The 18,563-nt window shown below is 54.5% G+C and overlaps 1 protein-coding gene across 1 annotated transcript in view; it reads right to left on the bottom strand.

The window, feature by feature from the left end:
* The window catches only part of itgam.1 (integrin, alpha M (complement component 3 receptor 3 subunit), tandem duplicate 1), a 60,918-nt gene extending 43,036 nt beyond the window's left edge, over positions 1-17,882 (bottom strand). The window contains exons 1-6 of the mRNA XM_088633834.1: positions 17,756-17,882; positions 6,072-6,177; positions 3,677-3,777; positions 2,883-2,953; positions 2,073-2,187; positions 1,228-1,358 (exon numbers count right to left, since the gene is read on the bottom strand). Coding sequence (XP_088489960.1) covers positions 1,228-1,358; positions 2,073-2,187; positions 2,883-2,953; positions 3,677-3,777; positions 6,072-6,177; positions 17,756-17,792 — 561 coding nt within the window. The 5' untranslated portion in view covers positions 17,793-17,882. The remainder of the gene's footprint in view (positions 1-1,227; positions 1,359-2,072; positions 2,188-2,882; positions 2,954-3,676; positions 3,778-6,071; positions 6,178-17,755) is intronic.
* Between the last annotated feature and the right edge of the window lie 681 nt (positions 17,883-18,563).

Below are 18,563 nucleotides of genomic sequence, written 5' to 3'. Positions count from 1 at the left end.
GGACCCTGTTTTGGACTGTTCGCCCCGGACTCTCCCCCCTGGACACCTGCGCACCATGGACAAGCCCCCCGTCTTCATTCCCGACTCCTGCCTGTCTTTTCCCTGTGTTTTCCTCACTCCACCCCGGATCCTGTCGTCTGCACTGAAAGAACTCTTTTTGTTACCCATGGCAGGGGGGGCGGATATTTGATCCAGGCTAGACTTTTGACCCACATCAGTCTTCCACCTCAGAAATACCGCCAAACTACGTCCTGGGTTGTCGTTAGCTGTGGCCGAAATGCTGGTCAACACTTTTCTCCTGAGTTGACGGCTGTAATGCTCTCCTCACTGGGGAATCTACTGTAAATCCCCTATAAAACTCTCTTTTCAGAGTGGCGTGAATCCATCACTCCTGTCCTGGAGCCCCTGCACTGGCTTCCTGTCTAGTTTCATGTCCAGGCCCAGATCCTCCTGCTCACCTGTAAGACTCTGCACGGCTCAGCGCCTCAGTACCTGTCTGAGCTGCTCTCGTCCTGCGCCCCCACTCCTCTGACCCTGCTCTCAGAGTGTGGGCTTCTCCTGCTGCGCCCCCGAACCCCAGGAGCTGTATCCCCAGGGGTATCAGAGAGCCCCCCAGCCTGAGCTCGTCCACATCGTCTAATTCTGCTCTCCTGTCTGTCCCCCAAGACTGTCGACACTCTGGGGGTGACAGGGGCGTCTCCTGCTGCGCCCCAACACTCAGGAGCTGTATCCCCAGGGGTGTCAGAGAGCCCCCCAGCCTGAGCTCTTCCACATCGTCTAATTCTGCTCTCCTGTCTGTCCCCCAAGACTGTCGACACTCTGGGGGTTACAGGGACTTCTCCTGCTGCACCCCAACACTCAGGAGCTGTATCCCCAGGGGTGTCAGAGAGCCCCCCAGCCTGAGCTCTTCCACATCGTCTAATTCTGCTCTCCTGTCTGTCCCCCAAGACTGTCGACACTCTGGGGGTGACAGGGGCTTCTCCTGTTGTACCCCAACACTCAGGAGCTGTATCCCCAGGGGTGTCAGAGAGCCCCCCAGCCTGAGCTCGTCCACATCCAGACTCTCAAGCTGCTTCCTCAAAAGGGCTTTTATTGAACTGGTTCTGTGTTCCTGCGCTCCTGCTGTATTCACTTTTAAGTGAATAAGCCACTTTTAAATTATAATAATAATGCTAATAATAATAAAAATAATAATTAATGGTAAAAATGCACAATAATCCCGGGCACCTGGGTGTTCCGGCCGATGAACTGCGTGATCAGATTCTTCACGAACTTCTTCATCCGAATGAAGTCATACAAATCCACACTGCCAGAGCCGTCCAGGAGAAACGCTATATCTGTCCCCGACTTCGGACAGTCTGCAACAGGACACAGCCATGAGGACGTTTACAGACAACGCAGATAACTGTTCAACACTGCAGACGCCTCACGGAGCAGACTCTGATCTGAAGGAATTAACACCCTCTAATCTCAATTAACACACTCTGATCTGAACTGACACTCTCTAACATGGATTCAAACTTTCTACTGTAAACGAATGAAGACTCTCAAATCTTAATTAACACCACCTAATCTGAATTATTACACTGTAATATAAGGAACAAGTAGTAGGTTTATTCCACGCTGAAAAAAAGAAGAAAGAGAACACAACGTTTCGGCCGTGGAGCCTTCTTCAGGTGTGTCAAAAGGGCTTTTAACACACCTGAAGAAGGCTCCACGGCCAAAACGTTGTGTTCTCTTTCTTCTTTTTTTCAGTATGGAATAAACCTATTACTTGTTCCTTTGCAGCCTACGCATGTTGACGCAGCTACCCACCTGAACTACTACTGTAATGTAAAGTAATTATCACACTCTAATCTGAATTAACATACTCTACTCTAAATAAATGACCACCCTTTAATCTGAACTAACCTCAAATGGGAAATAACACTCTCTGATATGAATTAGCTCACTCTAATCTGAACTAACAAACTATAAGATGAAGCCAATAACACTCTCTAAACCAATATACCATGTATTTATGTGAATATAACTCTCATTAAAGTTATTAAGGTTATCTGCTCCTGACTAACCTCTCAAGCCAGTGGGGAGCATCCTGTTGACTCTCAGATTGCTGTCCAGCTCAAAGCACAAGCCATTGTAGGTAGTGATGGACTCACAGTCTCTAGGAATGGTAGGACCACACACCTGTACAGCACATACACACACCCGACAATAACACTCCAGTACATTAACACTGCACTGAGAGAGAGGGGTTTATACAGACACACTGACTGGACACTCCAGTACATTAACACAGCACTGAGAGAGAGAGAGGGGTTAATACAGACACACTGACTGGACACTCCAGTACATTAACACTGCACTGAGAGAGAGAGGGGTTAATACAGACACACTGACTGGACACTCCAGTACATTAACACTGCACTGAGAGAGAGAGGGGTTAATACACACACACTGACTGGACACTCCAGTACATTAACACTGCACTGAGAGAGAGAGGGGTTAATACAGACACACTGACTGGACACTCCAGTACATTAACACTGCACTGAGAGAGAGAGGGGTTAATACAGACACACTGACTGGACACTCCAGTACATTAACACTGCACTGAGAGAGAGAGGGGTTAATACAGACACACTGACTGGACACTCCAGTACATTAACACTGCACTGAGAGAGAGAGGGGGGTTAATACAGACACACTGACTGGACACTCCAGTACATTAACACTGCACTGAGAGAGAGAGAGGGGTTAATACACACACACTGACTGGACACTCCAGTACATTAACACTGCACTGAGAGAGAGAGAGGGGTTAATACACACACACTGACTGGACACTCCAGTACATTAACACTGCCCTGAGGGAGACTGACCAGTGCTCTGTCGGATCTGGAATCTACAGCCATCGAGAGCCCCAGAGACATGTTCACAGCATAATCAGGGACTAGGAGGAAACAAAGCTTTGTGAGAATCTGCTTCTGAGACTTTGAAAGGGCTCCAACTCCAATTGAGGCTGCTGCTGGGAGAGCTGTGAGTGGGGCCAGCAGGGGGCGCTCTCTCCCAGCTCCCAGCCCACTGGAGCCCAGCAGGGGGCGCTCTCTCCCAGCTCCCAGCCCACTGGAGCCCAGCAGGGGGAGCCTGGCCAGTACCTGGAGGGGAGACTCCTGGGAGAGGGGTGAGTGGGGCCAGCAGGGGGCGCTCTCTCCCAGCTCCCAGCCCACTGGAGCCCAGCAGGGGGAGCCTGGCCAGTACCTGGAGGGGAGACTCCTGGGAGAGGGGTGAGTGGGGCCAGCAGGGGGCGCTCTCTCCCAGCTCCCAGCCCACTGGAGCCCAGCAGGGGGAGCCTGGCCAGTACCTGGAGGGGAGACTCCTGGGAGAGGGGTGAGTGGGGCCAGCAGGGGGCGCTCTCTCCCTGCGCTCTGTGTGGTCCTGATGCCCCAGTCCAGTGATGGTGAGCTATAAAAGAGTAGGGCTGGACACTGTGGAGTCTTCTTCCTTGTTGTGTTCCAGTCAGCCACAAGTGGGAGCTACAGAGCAGCCGATCTCGCCCGCACGGCCCTTGATGGAGACCTGGGCGGGACAGGGCCGAGTCCGAGGCCGAGGTACCTAAAAAAAACGGCAAGAGAGACTTGCACCCCGATCCTCAAGTCTCTCCTCCGGCTCTTACCCGAGATCTGGAGCGCAGAACAGCCTTTCGAACCCACGTCACACCTGTAGATCAGCCCTCTGTTCCTACCCTTCCTCTCCAGAGGAGCGCTAACGAGGAGCCTGTAAAATTAACACAGATTCAACATTCTCAATGCACCTGAACCGGCTCTTATAAGGGACTCTGGGGCTCCTGTCTCTGTACACACCTGCACTGGCTTTTATAAGAGACTCTGGGGCTCCTGTCTCTGTACACACCTGCACTGGCCTTTATAAGAGACTCTGGGGCTCCTGTCTCTGTACACACCTGCACTGGCTTTTATAAGAGACTCTGGGGCTCCTGTCTCTGTACACACCTGCACTGGCTTTTATAAGAGACTCTGGGGCGCCTGTCTCTGTACACACCTGCGCTGGCTTTTATAAGAGACTCTGGGGCTCCTGTCTCTGTACACACCTGCACCTGCTTTTATAAGAGACTCTGGGGCTCCTGTCTCTGTACACACCTGCACCTGCTTTTATAAGAGACTCTGGGGCTCCTGTCTCTGTACACACCTGCACTGGCTTTTATAAGAGACTCTGGGGCTCCTGTCTCTGTACACACCTGCACTGGCTTTTATAAGAGACTCTGGGGCTCCTGTCTCTGTACACACCTGCACTGGCTTTTATAAGAGACTCTGGGGCTCCTGTCTCTGTACACACCTGCACTGGCTTTTATAAGAGACTCTGGGGCTCCTGTCTCTGTACACACCTGCACCTGCTTTTATAAGAGACTCTGGGGCTCCTGTCTCTGTACACACCTGCACTGGCTTTTATAAGAGACTCTGGGGCTCCTGTCTCTGTACACACCTGCACTGGCTTTTATAAGAGACTCTGGGGCTCCTGTCTCTGTACACACCTGCACTGGCTTTTCTAAGAGACTCTGGGGCTCCTGTCTCTGTACACACCTGCACCGGCTTTTATAAGAGACTCTGGGGCTCCTGTCTCTGTACACACCTGCACCTGCTTTTATAAGAGACTCTGGGGCTCCTGTCTCTGTACACACCTGAACCGTCTTTTATAAGAGACTCTGGGGCTCCTGTCTCTGTACACACCTGCACCTGCTTTTATAAGAGACTCTGGGGCTCCTGTCTCTGTACACACCTGCACCGGCTTTTATAAGAGACTCTGGGGCTCCTGTCTCTGTACACACCTGCACTGGCTTTTATAAGAGACTCTGGGGCTCCTGTCTCTGTACACACCTGCACTGGCTTTTATAAGAGACTCTGGGGCTCCTGTCTCTGTACACACCTGCACTGGCTTTTATAAGAGACTCTGGGGCTCCTGTCTCTGTACACACCTGCACCTGCTTTTATAAGAGACTCTGGGGCTCCTGTCTCTGTACACACCTGCACCGGCTTTTATAAGACTCTGGGGCTCCTGTCTCTGTACACACCTGCACCTGCTTTTATAAGAGACTCTGGGGCTCCTGTCTCTGTACACACCTGCACTGGCTTTTATAAGAGACTCTGGGGCTCCTGTCTCTGTACACACCTGCACCTGCTTTTATAAGAGACTCTGGGGCTCCTGTCTCTGTACACACCTGCACCTGCTTTTATAAGAGACTCTGGGGCTCCTGTCTCTGTACACACCTGCACCGGCTTTTATAAGAGACTCTGGGGCTCCTGTCTCTGTACACACCTGCACTGGCTTTTATAAGAGACTCTGGGGCTCCTGTCTCTGTACACACCTGCACTGGCTTTTATAAGAGACTCTGGGGCTCCTGTCTCTGTACACACCTGCACTGGCTTTTATAAGAGACTCTGGGGCTCCTGTCTCTGTACACACCTGCACTGGCTTTTATAAGAGACTCTGGGGCTCCTGTCTCTGTACACACCTGCACAGGCTTTTATAAGAGACTCTGGGGCTCCTGTCTCTGTACACACCTGCACTGGCTTTTATAAGAGACTCTGGGGCTCCTGTCTCTGTACACACCTGCACCTGCTTTTATAAGAGACTCTGGGGCTCCTGTCTCTGTACATACCTGCACCTGCTTTTATAAGAGACTCTGGGGCTCCTGTCTCTGTACACACCTGCACTGGCTTTTATAAGAGACTCTGGGGCTCCTGTCTCTGTACACACCTGCACCTGCTTTTATAAGAGACTCTGGGGCTCCTGTCTCTGTACACACCTGCACTGGCTTTTATAAGAGACTCTGGGGCTCCTGTCTCTGTACACACCTGCACCTGCTTTTATAAGAGACTCTGGGGCTCCTGTCTCTGTACACACCTGCACCTGCTTTTATAAGAGACTCTGGGGCTCCTGTCTCTGTACACACCTGCACTGGCTTTTATAAGAGACTCTGGGGCTCCTGTCTCTGTACACACCTGCACCTGCTTTTATAAGAGACTCTGGGGCTCCTGTCTCTCTTTCTTTCTCACCTGCTGGTGTCTAACTGCAGGACGCGATATCCAAAGTCCTTGGCCTGATCGGAGAACTTAATCCAGGGCGATGTTTCAATATTGAAGGCTTCGAGCTCCAACACAACTGAGAAGGAAAGGAATAAGAAAACAGGACTCTTTTAAAGAAAGTGACAGACAGGTAGATAGAGAGACCGACTGATCGAAGATCCAAAGAATTTAATTTTAACATCCTGTCTAGGCGATGCTGTCTCTGTGTTTCCCCAGATGTTTTCTGAAAAACGAAATTAGTTTTCTCTAGAAGAGCAGACAGAGGAAACCACAGCCAGACACCTCTGTCTCTCTGTGTTAATACAGTGTCCAGACTGTGTCACTCTGCCCCCCACAGGCCTGGAGGACCAGCTGCACCTGATGCCACCTGCAGAGCTCAGAGCTGAGTCTGCAGGGGCTGCAGTCTGACCCCCCACCCCAGACACTGACTCTCACACACAGTCAGGGTCACACTGACCCCACAGGCCCAGACACTGACTCTCACACACAGTCAGGGTCACACTGACCCCACAGGCCCAGACACTGACTCTCACACACAGTCAGGGTCACACTGACCCCCACAGGCCCGGACACTGACTCTCACACACAGTCAGGGTCACACTGACCCCACAGGCCCAGACACTGACTCTCACACACAGTCAGGGTCACACTGACCCCACAGGCCCAGACACTGACTCTCACACACAGTCAGGGTCACACTGACCCCACAGGCCCAGACACTGACTCTCACACACAGTCAGGGTCACACTGACCCCACAGGCCCAGACACTGACTCTCACACACAGTCAGGGTCACACTGACCCCACAGGCCCAGACACTGACTCTCACACACAGTCAGGGTCACACTGACCCCCACAGGCCCGGACACTGACTCTCACACACAGTCAGGGTCACACTGATCCCACAGGCCCAGACACTGAGTCTCACACACAGTCAGGGTCACACTGACCCCCACAGGCCCAGACACTGACTCTCACACACAGTCAGGGTCACACTGACCCCCCACCCCAGACACTGACTCTCACACACAGTCAGGGTCACTTTGACCCCACAGGCCCGGACACTGACTCTCACACACAGTCAGGGTCACACTGACCCCACAGGCCCAGACACTGACTCTCACACACAGTCAGGGTCACACTGACCCCCACAGGCCCAGACACTGACTCTCACACACAGTCAGGGTCACACTGACCCCCACAGGCCCAGACACTGACTCTCACACACAGTCAGGGTCACACTGACCCCACAGGCCCAGACACTGACTCTCACACACAGTCAGGGTCACACTGACCCCACAGGCCCAGACACTGACTCTCACACACAGTCAGGGTCACACTGACCCCCACAGGCCCAGACACTGACTCTCACACACAGTCAGGGTCACACTGACCCCCACAGGCCAGGACACTGACTCTCACACACAGTCAGGGTCACACTGACCCCCACAGGCCAGGACACTGACTCTCACACACAGTCAGGGTCACACTGACCCCCACAGGCCCAGACACTGACTCTCACACAGTCAGGGTCACACTGACCCCACAGGCCCAGACACTGACTCTCACACACAGTCAGGGTCACACTGACCCCCACAGGCCCAGACACTGACTCTCACACACAGTCAGGGTCACACTGACCCCCCACCCCAGACACTGACTCTCACACACAGTCAGGGTCACACTGACCCCACAGGCCCAGACACTGACTCTCACACACAGTCAGGGTCACACTGACCCCACAGGCCCAGACATTGACTCTCACACACAGTCAGGGTCACATTGACCCCACAGGCCCAGACACTGACTCTCACACACAGTCAGGGTCACACTGACCCCACAGGCCCAGACACTGACTCTCACACACAGTCAGGGTCAAACTGACCCCCCACCCCAGACACTGACTCTCACACACAGTCAGGGTCACACTGACCCCACAGGCCCAGACACTGACTCTCACACACAGTCAGGGTCACACTGACCCCACAGGCCCGGACACTGACTCTCACACACAGTCAGGGTCACACTGACCCCACAGGCCCAGACACTGACTCTCACACACAGTCAGGGTCACACTGACCCCACAGGCCCAGACACTGACTCTCACACACAGTCAGGGTCACACTGACTCCACAGGCCCGGACACTGACTCTCACACACAGTCAGGGTCACACTGACCCCACAGGCCTAGACACTGACTCTCACACACAGTCAGGGTCACACTGACCCCCACAGGCCCGGACACTGACTCTCACACACAGTCAGGGTCACACTGACCCCCACAGGCCCGGACACTGACTCTCACACACAGTCAGGGTCACACTGACCCCCACAGGCCCGGACACTGACTCTCACACACAGTCAGGGTCACACTGACCCCCACAGGCCCAGACACTGACTCTCACACACAGTCAGGGTCACACTGACCCCCACAGGCCCAGACACTGACTCTCACACACAGTCAGGGTCACACTGACCCCACAGGCCCAGACACTGACTCTCACACACAGTCAGGGTCACACTGACCCCACAGGCCCAGACACTGACTCTCACACACAGTCAGGGTCACACTGACCCCACAGGCCCAGACACTGACTCACACACAGTCAGGGTCACACTGACCCCACAGGCCCAGACACTGACTCACACACAGTCAGGGTCACACTGACCCCCACAGGCCAGGACACTGACTCTCACACACAGTCAGGGTCACACTGACCCAACAGGCCCAGACACTGACTCTCACACACAGTCAGGGTCACACTGACCCCACAGGCCCAGACACTGACTCTCACACACAGTCAGGGTCACACTGACCCCACAGGCCCGGACACTGACTCTCACACACAGTCAGGGTCACACTGACCCCACAGGCCCGGACACTGACTCTCACACACAGTCAGGGTCACACTGACCCCACAGGCCCGGACACTGACTCTCACACACAGTCAGGGTCACACTGACCCCACCGGCCCAGACACTGACTCTCACACACAGTCAGGGTCACACTGACCCCCACAGGCCCGGACACTGACTCTCACACACAGTCAGGGTCACACTGACCCCACAGGCCCAGACACTGACTCTCACACACAGTCAGGGTCACACTGACTCCACAGGCCCAGACACTGACTCTCACACACAGTCAGGGTCACACTGACCCCCACAGGCCCAGACACTGACTCTCACACACAGTCAGGGTCACACTGACCCCCACAGGCCCAGACACTGACTCTCACACACAGTCAGGGTCACACTGACCCCACAGGCCCGGACACTGACTCTCACACACAGTCAGGGTCACACTGACCCCACAGGCCCGGACACTGACTCTCACACACAGTTAGGGTCACACTGACCCCCACAGGCCCAGACACTGACTCTCACACACAGTCAGGGTCACACTGACCCCACAGGCCAAGACACTGACTCTCACACACAGTCAGGGTCACACTGACCCCACAGGCCCAGACACTGACTCTCACACACAGTCAGGGTCACACTGACCCCACAGGCCCAGACACTGACTCTCACACACAGTCAGGGTCACACTGACCCCCACAGGCCCAGACACTGACTCTCACACACAGTCAGGGTCACACTGACCCCACAGGCCCAGACACTGACTCTCACACACAGTCAGGGTCACACTGACCCCACAGGCCCAGACACTGACTCACACACAGTCAGGGTCACACTGACCCCACAGGCCCAGACACTGACTCACACACAGTCAGGGTCACACTGACCCCCACAGGCCAGGACACTGACTCTCACACACAGTCAGGGTCACACTGACCCCACAGGCCCAGACACTGACTCTCACACACAGTCAGGGTCACACTGACCCCACAGGCCCAGACACTGACTCTCACACACAGTCAGGGTCACACTGACCCCACAGGCCCGGACACTGACTCTCACACACAGTCAGGGTCACACTGACCCCACAGGCCCGGACACTGACTCTCACACACAGTCAGGGTCACACTGACCCCACAGGCCCGGACACTGACTCTCACACACAGTCAGGGTCACACTGACCCCACAGGACCAGACACTGACTCTCACACACAGTCAGGGTCACACTGACCCCCACAGGCCCGGACACTGACTCTCACACACAGTCAGGGTCACACTGACCCCACAGGCCCAGACACTGCCTCTCACACACAGTCAGGGTCACACTGACTCCACAGGCCCAGACACTGACTCTCACACACAGTCAGGGTCACACTGACCCCCACAGGCCCAGACACTGACTCTCACACACAGTCAGGGTCACACTGACCCCCACAGGCCCAGACACTGACTCTCACACACAGTCAGGGTCACACTGACCCCACAGGCCCGGACACTGACTCTCACACACAGTCAGGGTCACACTGACCCCACAGGCCCGGACACTGACTCTCACACACAGTCAGGGTCACACTGACCCCCACAGGCCCAGACACTGACTCTCACACACAGTCAGGGTCACACTGACCCCACAGGCCCAGACACTGACTCTCACACACAGTCAGGGTCACACTGACCCCACAGGCCCAGACACTGACTCTCACACACAGTCAGGGTCACACTGACCCCCACAGGCCCAGACACTGACTCTCACACACAGTCAGGGTCACACTGACCCCACAGGCCCAGACACTGACTCTCACACACAGTCAGGGTCACACTGACCCCACAGGCCCAGACACTGACTCTCACACACAGTCAGGGTCACACTGCCCCCCACAGGCCTGGAGGACCAGCTGCACCAGAGTCTCACCGCTGGGCTCCAACAGAGCTCAGGCCTGAGTCTGAGACAGGATATTTTAGTCACTGGATTGATTGATTTACAGACAAACAAAGCAATATCATTCCCACACTGACCCATGGTGAGCCTGTGGGTGTAGTGCACTGTGACACATATCAGGGCCTAGTGTGGGGTCATGAACTTTAGTTCACTGAGAACACGAATGTCCTGGGGAAAATATCCCAGCAGCACTAACATGGTTTGAGAGAACCGAGCTCCTTTGCAGTCCCCAAAAAAACAAAATGATTATTTGGCCGTTTTATAGCTCTTCTCCTGACAGTATTTTGACTTTTTGTTGGTTCAGTCCGTCAAAAAGCAGTCAAGAAATTTAAGACCAGATCTCTGTATCGGACAGATACCATGTCTTGAGTGAGGCGCAGGGTCAGCCATTTATACGTCACCCCTGGGGCAGTTGGGGTTCAGGGGCCTCGCTCAGGGGCCCAACGGAGTAGGATTCCTCTGCTGGGCCGTGGGATTCGAACTGGCAACCCTCCAGCCACAGGGCACAGCTCCTGAGCCCCAGAGCCAGCGCCCCACCCCAAGTCCCATCAGGATGATCTCTACTGGACAGATCCCCCCTGCAGGTCAGCAGCTCCTTGCACACCTTCCTGCTTCGCTAGAGGCAGACTCCCAGGGTCTCTCTCAGCGGCGCTGTGCTTCATGGTCTTGGTGCTGACGTCCACCCTGCCCACAGGGACGAGGAGGTGTTTGGAGCTGGATTGTGAAAGCGCCACACCTGAAGCTCGGACTGCCTGTCACACACACACACACACCCTGGACAGGACACCAGTCCATTGACACAGACACACAGACACACGGACACACAGACACACGGACACACGGACACACGGACACACGGACACACGGACACACGGACACTCGGACACACGGACACACGGACACACGGACACACGGACACACGGACACTCGGACACACGGACACACGGACACTCGGACACACGGACACACGGACACACAGACACAGACACACGGACACTCGGACACTCGGACACACGGACACACAGACACACAGACACAGACACACAGACACACAGACACAGACACTCGGACACTCGGACACTCGGACACACGGACACACGGACACACGGACACACGGACACACGGACACACGGACACACAGACACAGACACACGGACACACGGACACACGGACACACAGACACACAGACACAGACACACGGACACACGGACACACGGACACACGGACCCACGGACACACAGACACACAGACACACAGACACACGGCCTCTCAGACACACAGACACACAGACACACAGACACACAGACACACGGACACACGGACACACGGACACACGGACACACGGACACTCGGACACACGGACACACAGACACACAGACACAGACACACAGACACACAGACACTCAGACACACAGACACACGGCCCCTCAGACACACAGACACACAGACACACAGACACACAGACACACAGCCCCTCAGACACACAGACACACAGACACACAGACACACAGACACACAGACACACGGCCCCTCAGACACTCAGACACTCAGACACACAGACACACAGACACACAGACACACACACACGCACGCACGCACGCACAGGGACAGGGACAGGGGTTACAGCACCACACACACACAGGGACAGGGGTTACAGCACCACACACAGACACAGACACAGACACAGACACACAGACACACAGACAGAAACACACACACACACACACCAGTGAGCAACAGGCTCAAGGCAGGGTTCATCCTGGACAGGACAGCAGTCCATCACAGGACACACACACACACACGCACGCACGCACGCACGCACGCACGCACGCACACACACACACACACCCTGGACAGGACACCAGTCCATCACAGGACACACACACACACACACACACACACACACACACACACACACGTGCAAACTCCACACAGACGGCACCCCCAGCCATTAAACCCAGGGCCCCAGCGCCACGCGCGGCGCTACCTCAGCCTGCGGCCCCACACACTCTGCTTCCTTTCCTGGAGATGCTGTGAATCACCCTTCTTACAGGAAGCGCAGAGCAGAGAGGAGCTGCGCGCGAGGGTTATTAATACAGACCGGGTCGGTTTCCCTGCTTCTATTGTTGTCAGCGGTGACTGCTGACGCCCCAGACAAGACAACAGAGACGTCAACATCCTGGAGAGAAGCGATTCTCGCCCTGCCCTGCTCAGCGACACGGTCCTGTCGTCCCTGGGCCCTTACTGCTGCTGTCACCCCAGATTGACACTCTGCACCCCCTCGCTGGGGCGGGGTCTGAGGCGGGGCAGGGGTTTAAACCCGCCGGCTTCCCCGCTGCCGAGGAGCGAGAGAAGTGCGATGACCGAAAGGAGCCTGGAGAGGCGTCTTGAGAGAAGTCAGGGCAACGTCCTGGCTTCTCCCACAGGAGACACTACTGCACACAGAGAGGGGTGGGGGTGTGGAACAAGCTGAGACCCTTTCTCTCAGGACACAGCTGGACGAGACACTCCAGTCAGGACAGGAGGCACATCTGTACACAGAGAGGGGTGGGAGTGTGGAACAAGCAGAGACCCTGACTTCTCTCAGGACACAGCTGGACGAGACACTCCAGTCGGGACAGGAGACACTGCTGTACACAGAGAGGGGTGGGGGTGTGGAACAAGCTGATGACTTCTCTCAGGACACAGCTGGACGAGACACTCCAGTCAGGACAGGAGGCACAACTGTACACAGAGAGGGGTAGGGGTGTGGAACAAGCTGAGACCCTGACTTCTCTCAGGACACAGCTGGACGAGACACTCCAGACAGGACAGGACACAGTACTGTACACAGAGAGGGGTGGGGGTGTGGAACAAGCCGATACCCTGACTTCTCTCAGGACACAGCTGGACGAGACACTCCAGTCAGGACAGGAGGCACAACTGTACACAGAGAGGGGTAGGGGTGTGGAACAAGCTGAGACCCTGACTTCTCTCAGGACACAGCTGGACGAGACACTCCAGTCAGGACAGGAGACACTACTGTACACAGAGAGGGGTGGGGGTGTGGAACAAGCTGAGACCCTGACTTCTCTCAGGACACAGCTGGACGAGACACTCCAGTCAGGACAGGAGGCACAACTGTACACAGAGAGGGGTGGGAGTGTGGAACAAGCAGAGACCCTGACTTCTCTCAGGACACAGCTGGACGAGACACTCCAGTCGGGACAGGAGACACTGCTGTACACAGAGAGGGGTGGGGGTGTGGAACAAGCTGATGACTTCTCTCAGGACACAGCTGGACGAGACACTCCAGTCAGGACAGGAGGCACAACTGTACACAGAGAGGGGTAGGGGTGTGGAACAAGCTGAGACCCTGACTTCTCTCAGGACACAGCTGGACGAGACACTCCAGACAGGACAGGACACAGTACTGTACACAGAGAGGGGTGGGGGTGTGGAACAAGCCGATACCCTGACTTCTCTCAGGACACAGCTGGACGAGACACTCCAGTCAGGACAGGAGGCACAACTGTACACAGAGAGGGGTAGGGGTGTGGAACAAGCTGAGACCCTGACTTCTCTCAGGACACAGCTGGACGAGACACTCCAGTCAGGACAGGAGACACTACTGTACACAGAGAGGGGTGGGGGTGTGGAACAAGCTGAGACCCTGACTTCTCTCAGGACACAGCTGGACGAGACACTGCAGTCAGGACAGGAGGCACAACTGTACACAGAGAGGGGTGGGAGTGTGGAACAAGCAGAGACCCTGACTTCTCTCAGGACACAGCTGGATGAGACACCCCAACCAGGACAGGGGGCACTACTGTACACAGAGAGGGGTGGGGGTGTGGAACAAGCAGAGACCCTGACTTCTCTCAGGACACAGCTGGACGAGACACTCCAGTCGGGACAGGAGACACTGCTGTACACAGAGAGGGGTGGGGGTGTGGAACAAGCTGATGACTTCTCTCAGGACACAGCTGGACGAGACACTCCAGTCAGGACAGGAGGCACAACTGTACACAGAGAGCGGTAGGGGTGTGGAACAAGCTGAGACCCTGACTTCTCTCAGGACACAGCTGGACGAGACACTCCAGACAGGACAGGACACAGTACTGTACACAGAGAGGGGTGGGGGTGTGGAACAAGCCGATACCCTGACTTCTCTCAGGACACAGCTGGATGAGACTCTCCAGTCGGGACAGGACACACTACTGTACACAGAGGGGGGCAGGAGGGTGGAGCATGCATTTGTTGATGAGGAGACCTTGAGTCCTGTCTTGATCAACAGTGTGCAGCCCTTTCACAACCCTGTGTGACACAGCCCAGCACAGCCCTTTCACAACCCTGTGTGACACAGCCCAGCACAGCCCTTTCACAACCCTGTGTGACACAGCCCAGCACAGCCCTTTCACAACCCTGTGTGACACAGCCCAGCACAGCCCTTTCACAACCCTGTGTGACACAAGGCAGCTCTGTCGCCCTGAGACCAGCACAGCAGCAGCAGCGCCAGCAGAGTCAGTGGCTGCAGGAGAGCAACATGGAACAGCGCAGAGACCATTGCGAGGGGAGACTGCATGGCTGGGCACTCAGTATAAGGTCTCAGAGGTCTCAGAGCTCACCTTGTACACTGACTCCCCAGGCACACAGGCTCCCTCACAACTCCACAGCCCCCCGACAACAGGCAGCTCATGCGCTAGGCACAGATGGAGCAACAGAGGCAGACGTTGCAGAAGAACCAGATGTTGCAGGAGAAGTAGTGTTCCACAGGTGCCAGATGTTGCAGTAGAGCCAGATGTTGCAGGAGAAGCAGTGTTCCACAGGTGCCAGATGTTGCAGTAGAGCCAGATGTTGCAGGAGAACCAGTGTTCAACAAGTACCAGATGTTGCAGGAGAACCAGTGTTCCAGAAGTACCAGATGTTACAGTCATAGATACAGAATTTGTAGTTGATGCAAATTGTGCAGAGGTACCAGATGCTGCAGAAGAGCCAGATGTTGCAGTAGAAGAGCCAGATGTTGCTGTTCAACCAGATGTTGCCAAAGAACCACAAGTCGCAGTAGAACCAGATGTTGTGGTAATAGATGAAGATGTTGCATTAGAACCACATGTCAAAGAAGAGCCAGATGTTGCAGAGGTACCAGATGTTGCAGATGTTGCAATAGGAGAACCAGATGTTGCAGTCGAGCCAGATGTTGCAGTAGCAGAGGCAGATGGTGCAGAAGCAGGACTGGATGTTGCAGTAGCAGAGGCAGCCGGTGTACTAGTGGCAGCAGAGAACTGACACACAAACAGACACGAACACACACACACACACAGTGGCCAGGGTGACTAACACACACTGCCCGTCGACTCACAGTGACAGCGGTGTCGTTACTCAGTGCCTCCAGTCAGGTCATGGGTCAGTTCCTCCTGCTCCATACCCTCCCCCACCCCACCCCACCCATGCTGCTGGAGTCAGTCTCTGACACAGAGGAACACAATTCTCCTCCTCCTCCTCCTCCCCCGTCACCTACACACACACACTGTGTTCCTCCAGCTCCTCCAGAAACAAAACCTTCAGGTTACAGAGAAAACACAGCAGGGTCAGGAAAACAAACTGCAGCACAGGGTCAGGAAAACAAACTGCAGCACAGGGTCAGGAAAACAAACTGCAGCACGGGGTCAGGAATACAAACTGCAGCACAGGGTCAGGAATACAAACTGCAGCACGGGGTCAGGAATATAAAGAGCAGCACAGGGTCAGGAATACAAACTGCAGCACAGGGTCAGGAATACAAACTGCAGCACGGGGTCAGGAATACAAACTGCAGCACAGGGTCAGGAATACAAACTGCAGCCCAGGGTCAGGAATACAAACTGCAGCACAGGGTCAGGAATACAAACTGCAACACAGGGTCAGGAATATAAAGAGCAGCACAGGGTCAGGAATACAAACTGCAACACAGGGTCAGGAATACAAACTGCAGCACAGGGTCAGGAATACAAACTGCAGCACGGGGTCAGGAATACAAACTGCAGCACAGAGTCAGGAATATAAAGAGCAGCACAGGGTCAGGAATACAAACTGCAGCACAGAGTCAGGAATACAAACTTCAGCACAGAGTCAGAAATACAAACTGCAGCACAGGGTCAGGAATACAAAGAGCAGTTCAGTCAATAAAGCAGCGACACAGCACAGAGTCAATAAAACACAACATGGTACAGACTCATTAAAACACAGCACAGCACAGACTCAGTAATACACAATACAGTGAAACAGTCAATCACAGATGCTGCAGCACAGGGTCACAGGGCAGCACAGACATTGCAGCAGAGTCAGAAAATGACACAGGAACTCAGACTGAATGAAAGACACAGCAGCACAGAGTCGGTAAAAGATACAGCAGCTCAAACGCAGCCAAAGACACAGCAGCACAGAGTCAGAAGACGACATCTCAGCACAGAGTCAGTTAAAGATGAGGAACCGAGCTCATTAAACTCAGCTGCTGCAAACTCTCACTTATCCTGATGTAAGCACTCAGAGAGTTAGTAACAGACACAGCAGTTACACACAGCAGAGTCAGTAACAGACACAGCAGTTACACACAGCAGAGTCAGTAACAGACACAGCAGTTACACACAGCAGAGAGTCAGTAACAGACACAGCAGTTACACACAGCAGAGTGAGTAACAGACACAGCAGACACACAGCAGAGAGTCAGTTACACACAGCAGGGAGTCAGTAACCGATACAGCAGACACACAGCAGGGAGTCGGTAAAGACACAGCAGTTACACACAGCTGAGTCAGTTGGACTCAGCTCAGCTCATCGCAAGCAGAGCAGCTGGGCTCAGCTCAGCGCAGTCGGTCCCTTGCGGATTGACGCACCTGTGAGCAGACAGAGTCCAGCGACGAGCAGACCCATCTCTGCAGCAGGCAGGCCCTGAGGGTGAGAGTGAGACAGCTAGACCACGGGAGTTTCAGTTCTACTGTCCAGCGCAGGAAGTGTGGAGAGAGAGAGAGGAGTTGAGCAAACCACAGATGAGGCTTGGGCAAGACCAGACTGAGGCACAGTAAAACCCTGCCTGGTGGGGATCACTCTCTGATTCCAACAGATCTAACTGATTGATCTCTATCACTCTGATCCCTGGTGGGGATCACTCTCTGATTCCAACAGATCTAACTGATTGATCTCTATCACTCTGATCCCTGGGGATCACTCTCTGATTCCCGCAGGTCTAACTGATTGATCTCTATCACTCTGATCCCTGGTGGGGATCACTCTCTGATTCCAACAGATCTAACTGGTTGATCTCTATCACTCTGATCCCTGGTGATCACTGTAGATTCCCACGGGGGATGAGGTGGTGACAGTTGTGTCTTGTGGGCTGTGCTTGTGCTGGCTCAGGAGAGTCAGGGCCCGTGGAGAGACAGACAGGCATGCAGTCTGACAGACAGGCCACCGATAGAGGATGTAGGTGGAGAAATAATTTAATTTTATCGTCCTATCAGCGCAGGCAGAGGGAGAGAGGGAGGGTGGCAGAGATGTTTCAGTTTCTGTTAGAAAAACCAAAGTGACCCTCACCGCCATCATGACACCGGCAGGTCAGGAGAAGATATCTGTGTGTGTGTCTGTGTGTGTGTGTCTTTGTGTGTGTCTGTGTGTGTGACAGGAGCTGTGTGTGTGTGTGTGTGT

The sequence above is a fragment of the Lepisosteus platostomus genome, chromosome 6 (assembly GCF_059453375.1).
Source record: "Lepisosteus platostomus isolate fLepPlt1 chromosome 6, fLepPlt1.hap1, whole genome shotgun sequence".
NCBI lineage: Eukaryota > Metazoa > Chordata > Actinopteri > Semionotiformes > Lepisosteidae > Lepisosteus > Lepisosteus platostomus.
This window is presented reverse-complemented; position numbering and strand designations above follow the sequence as displayed.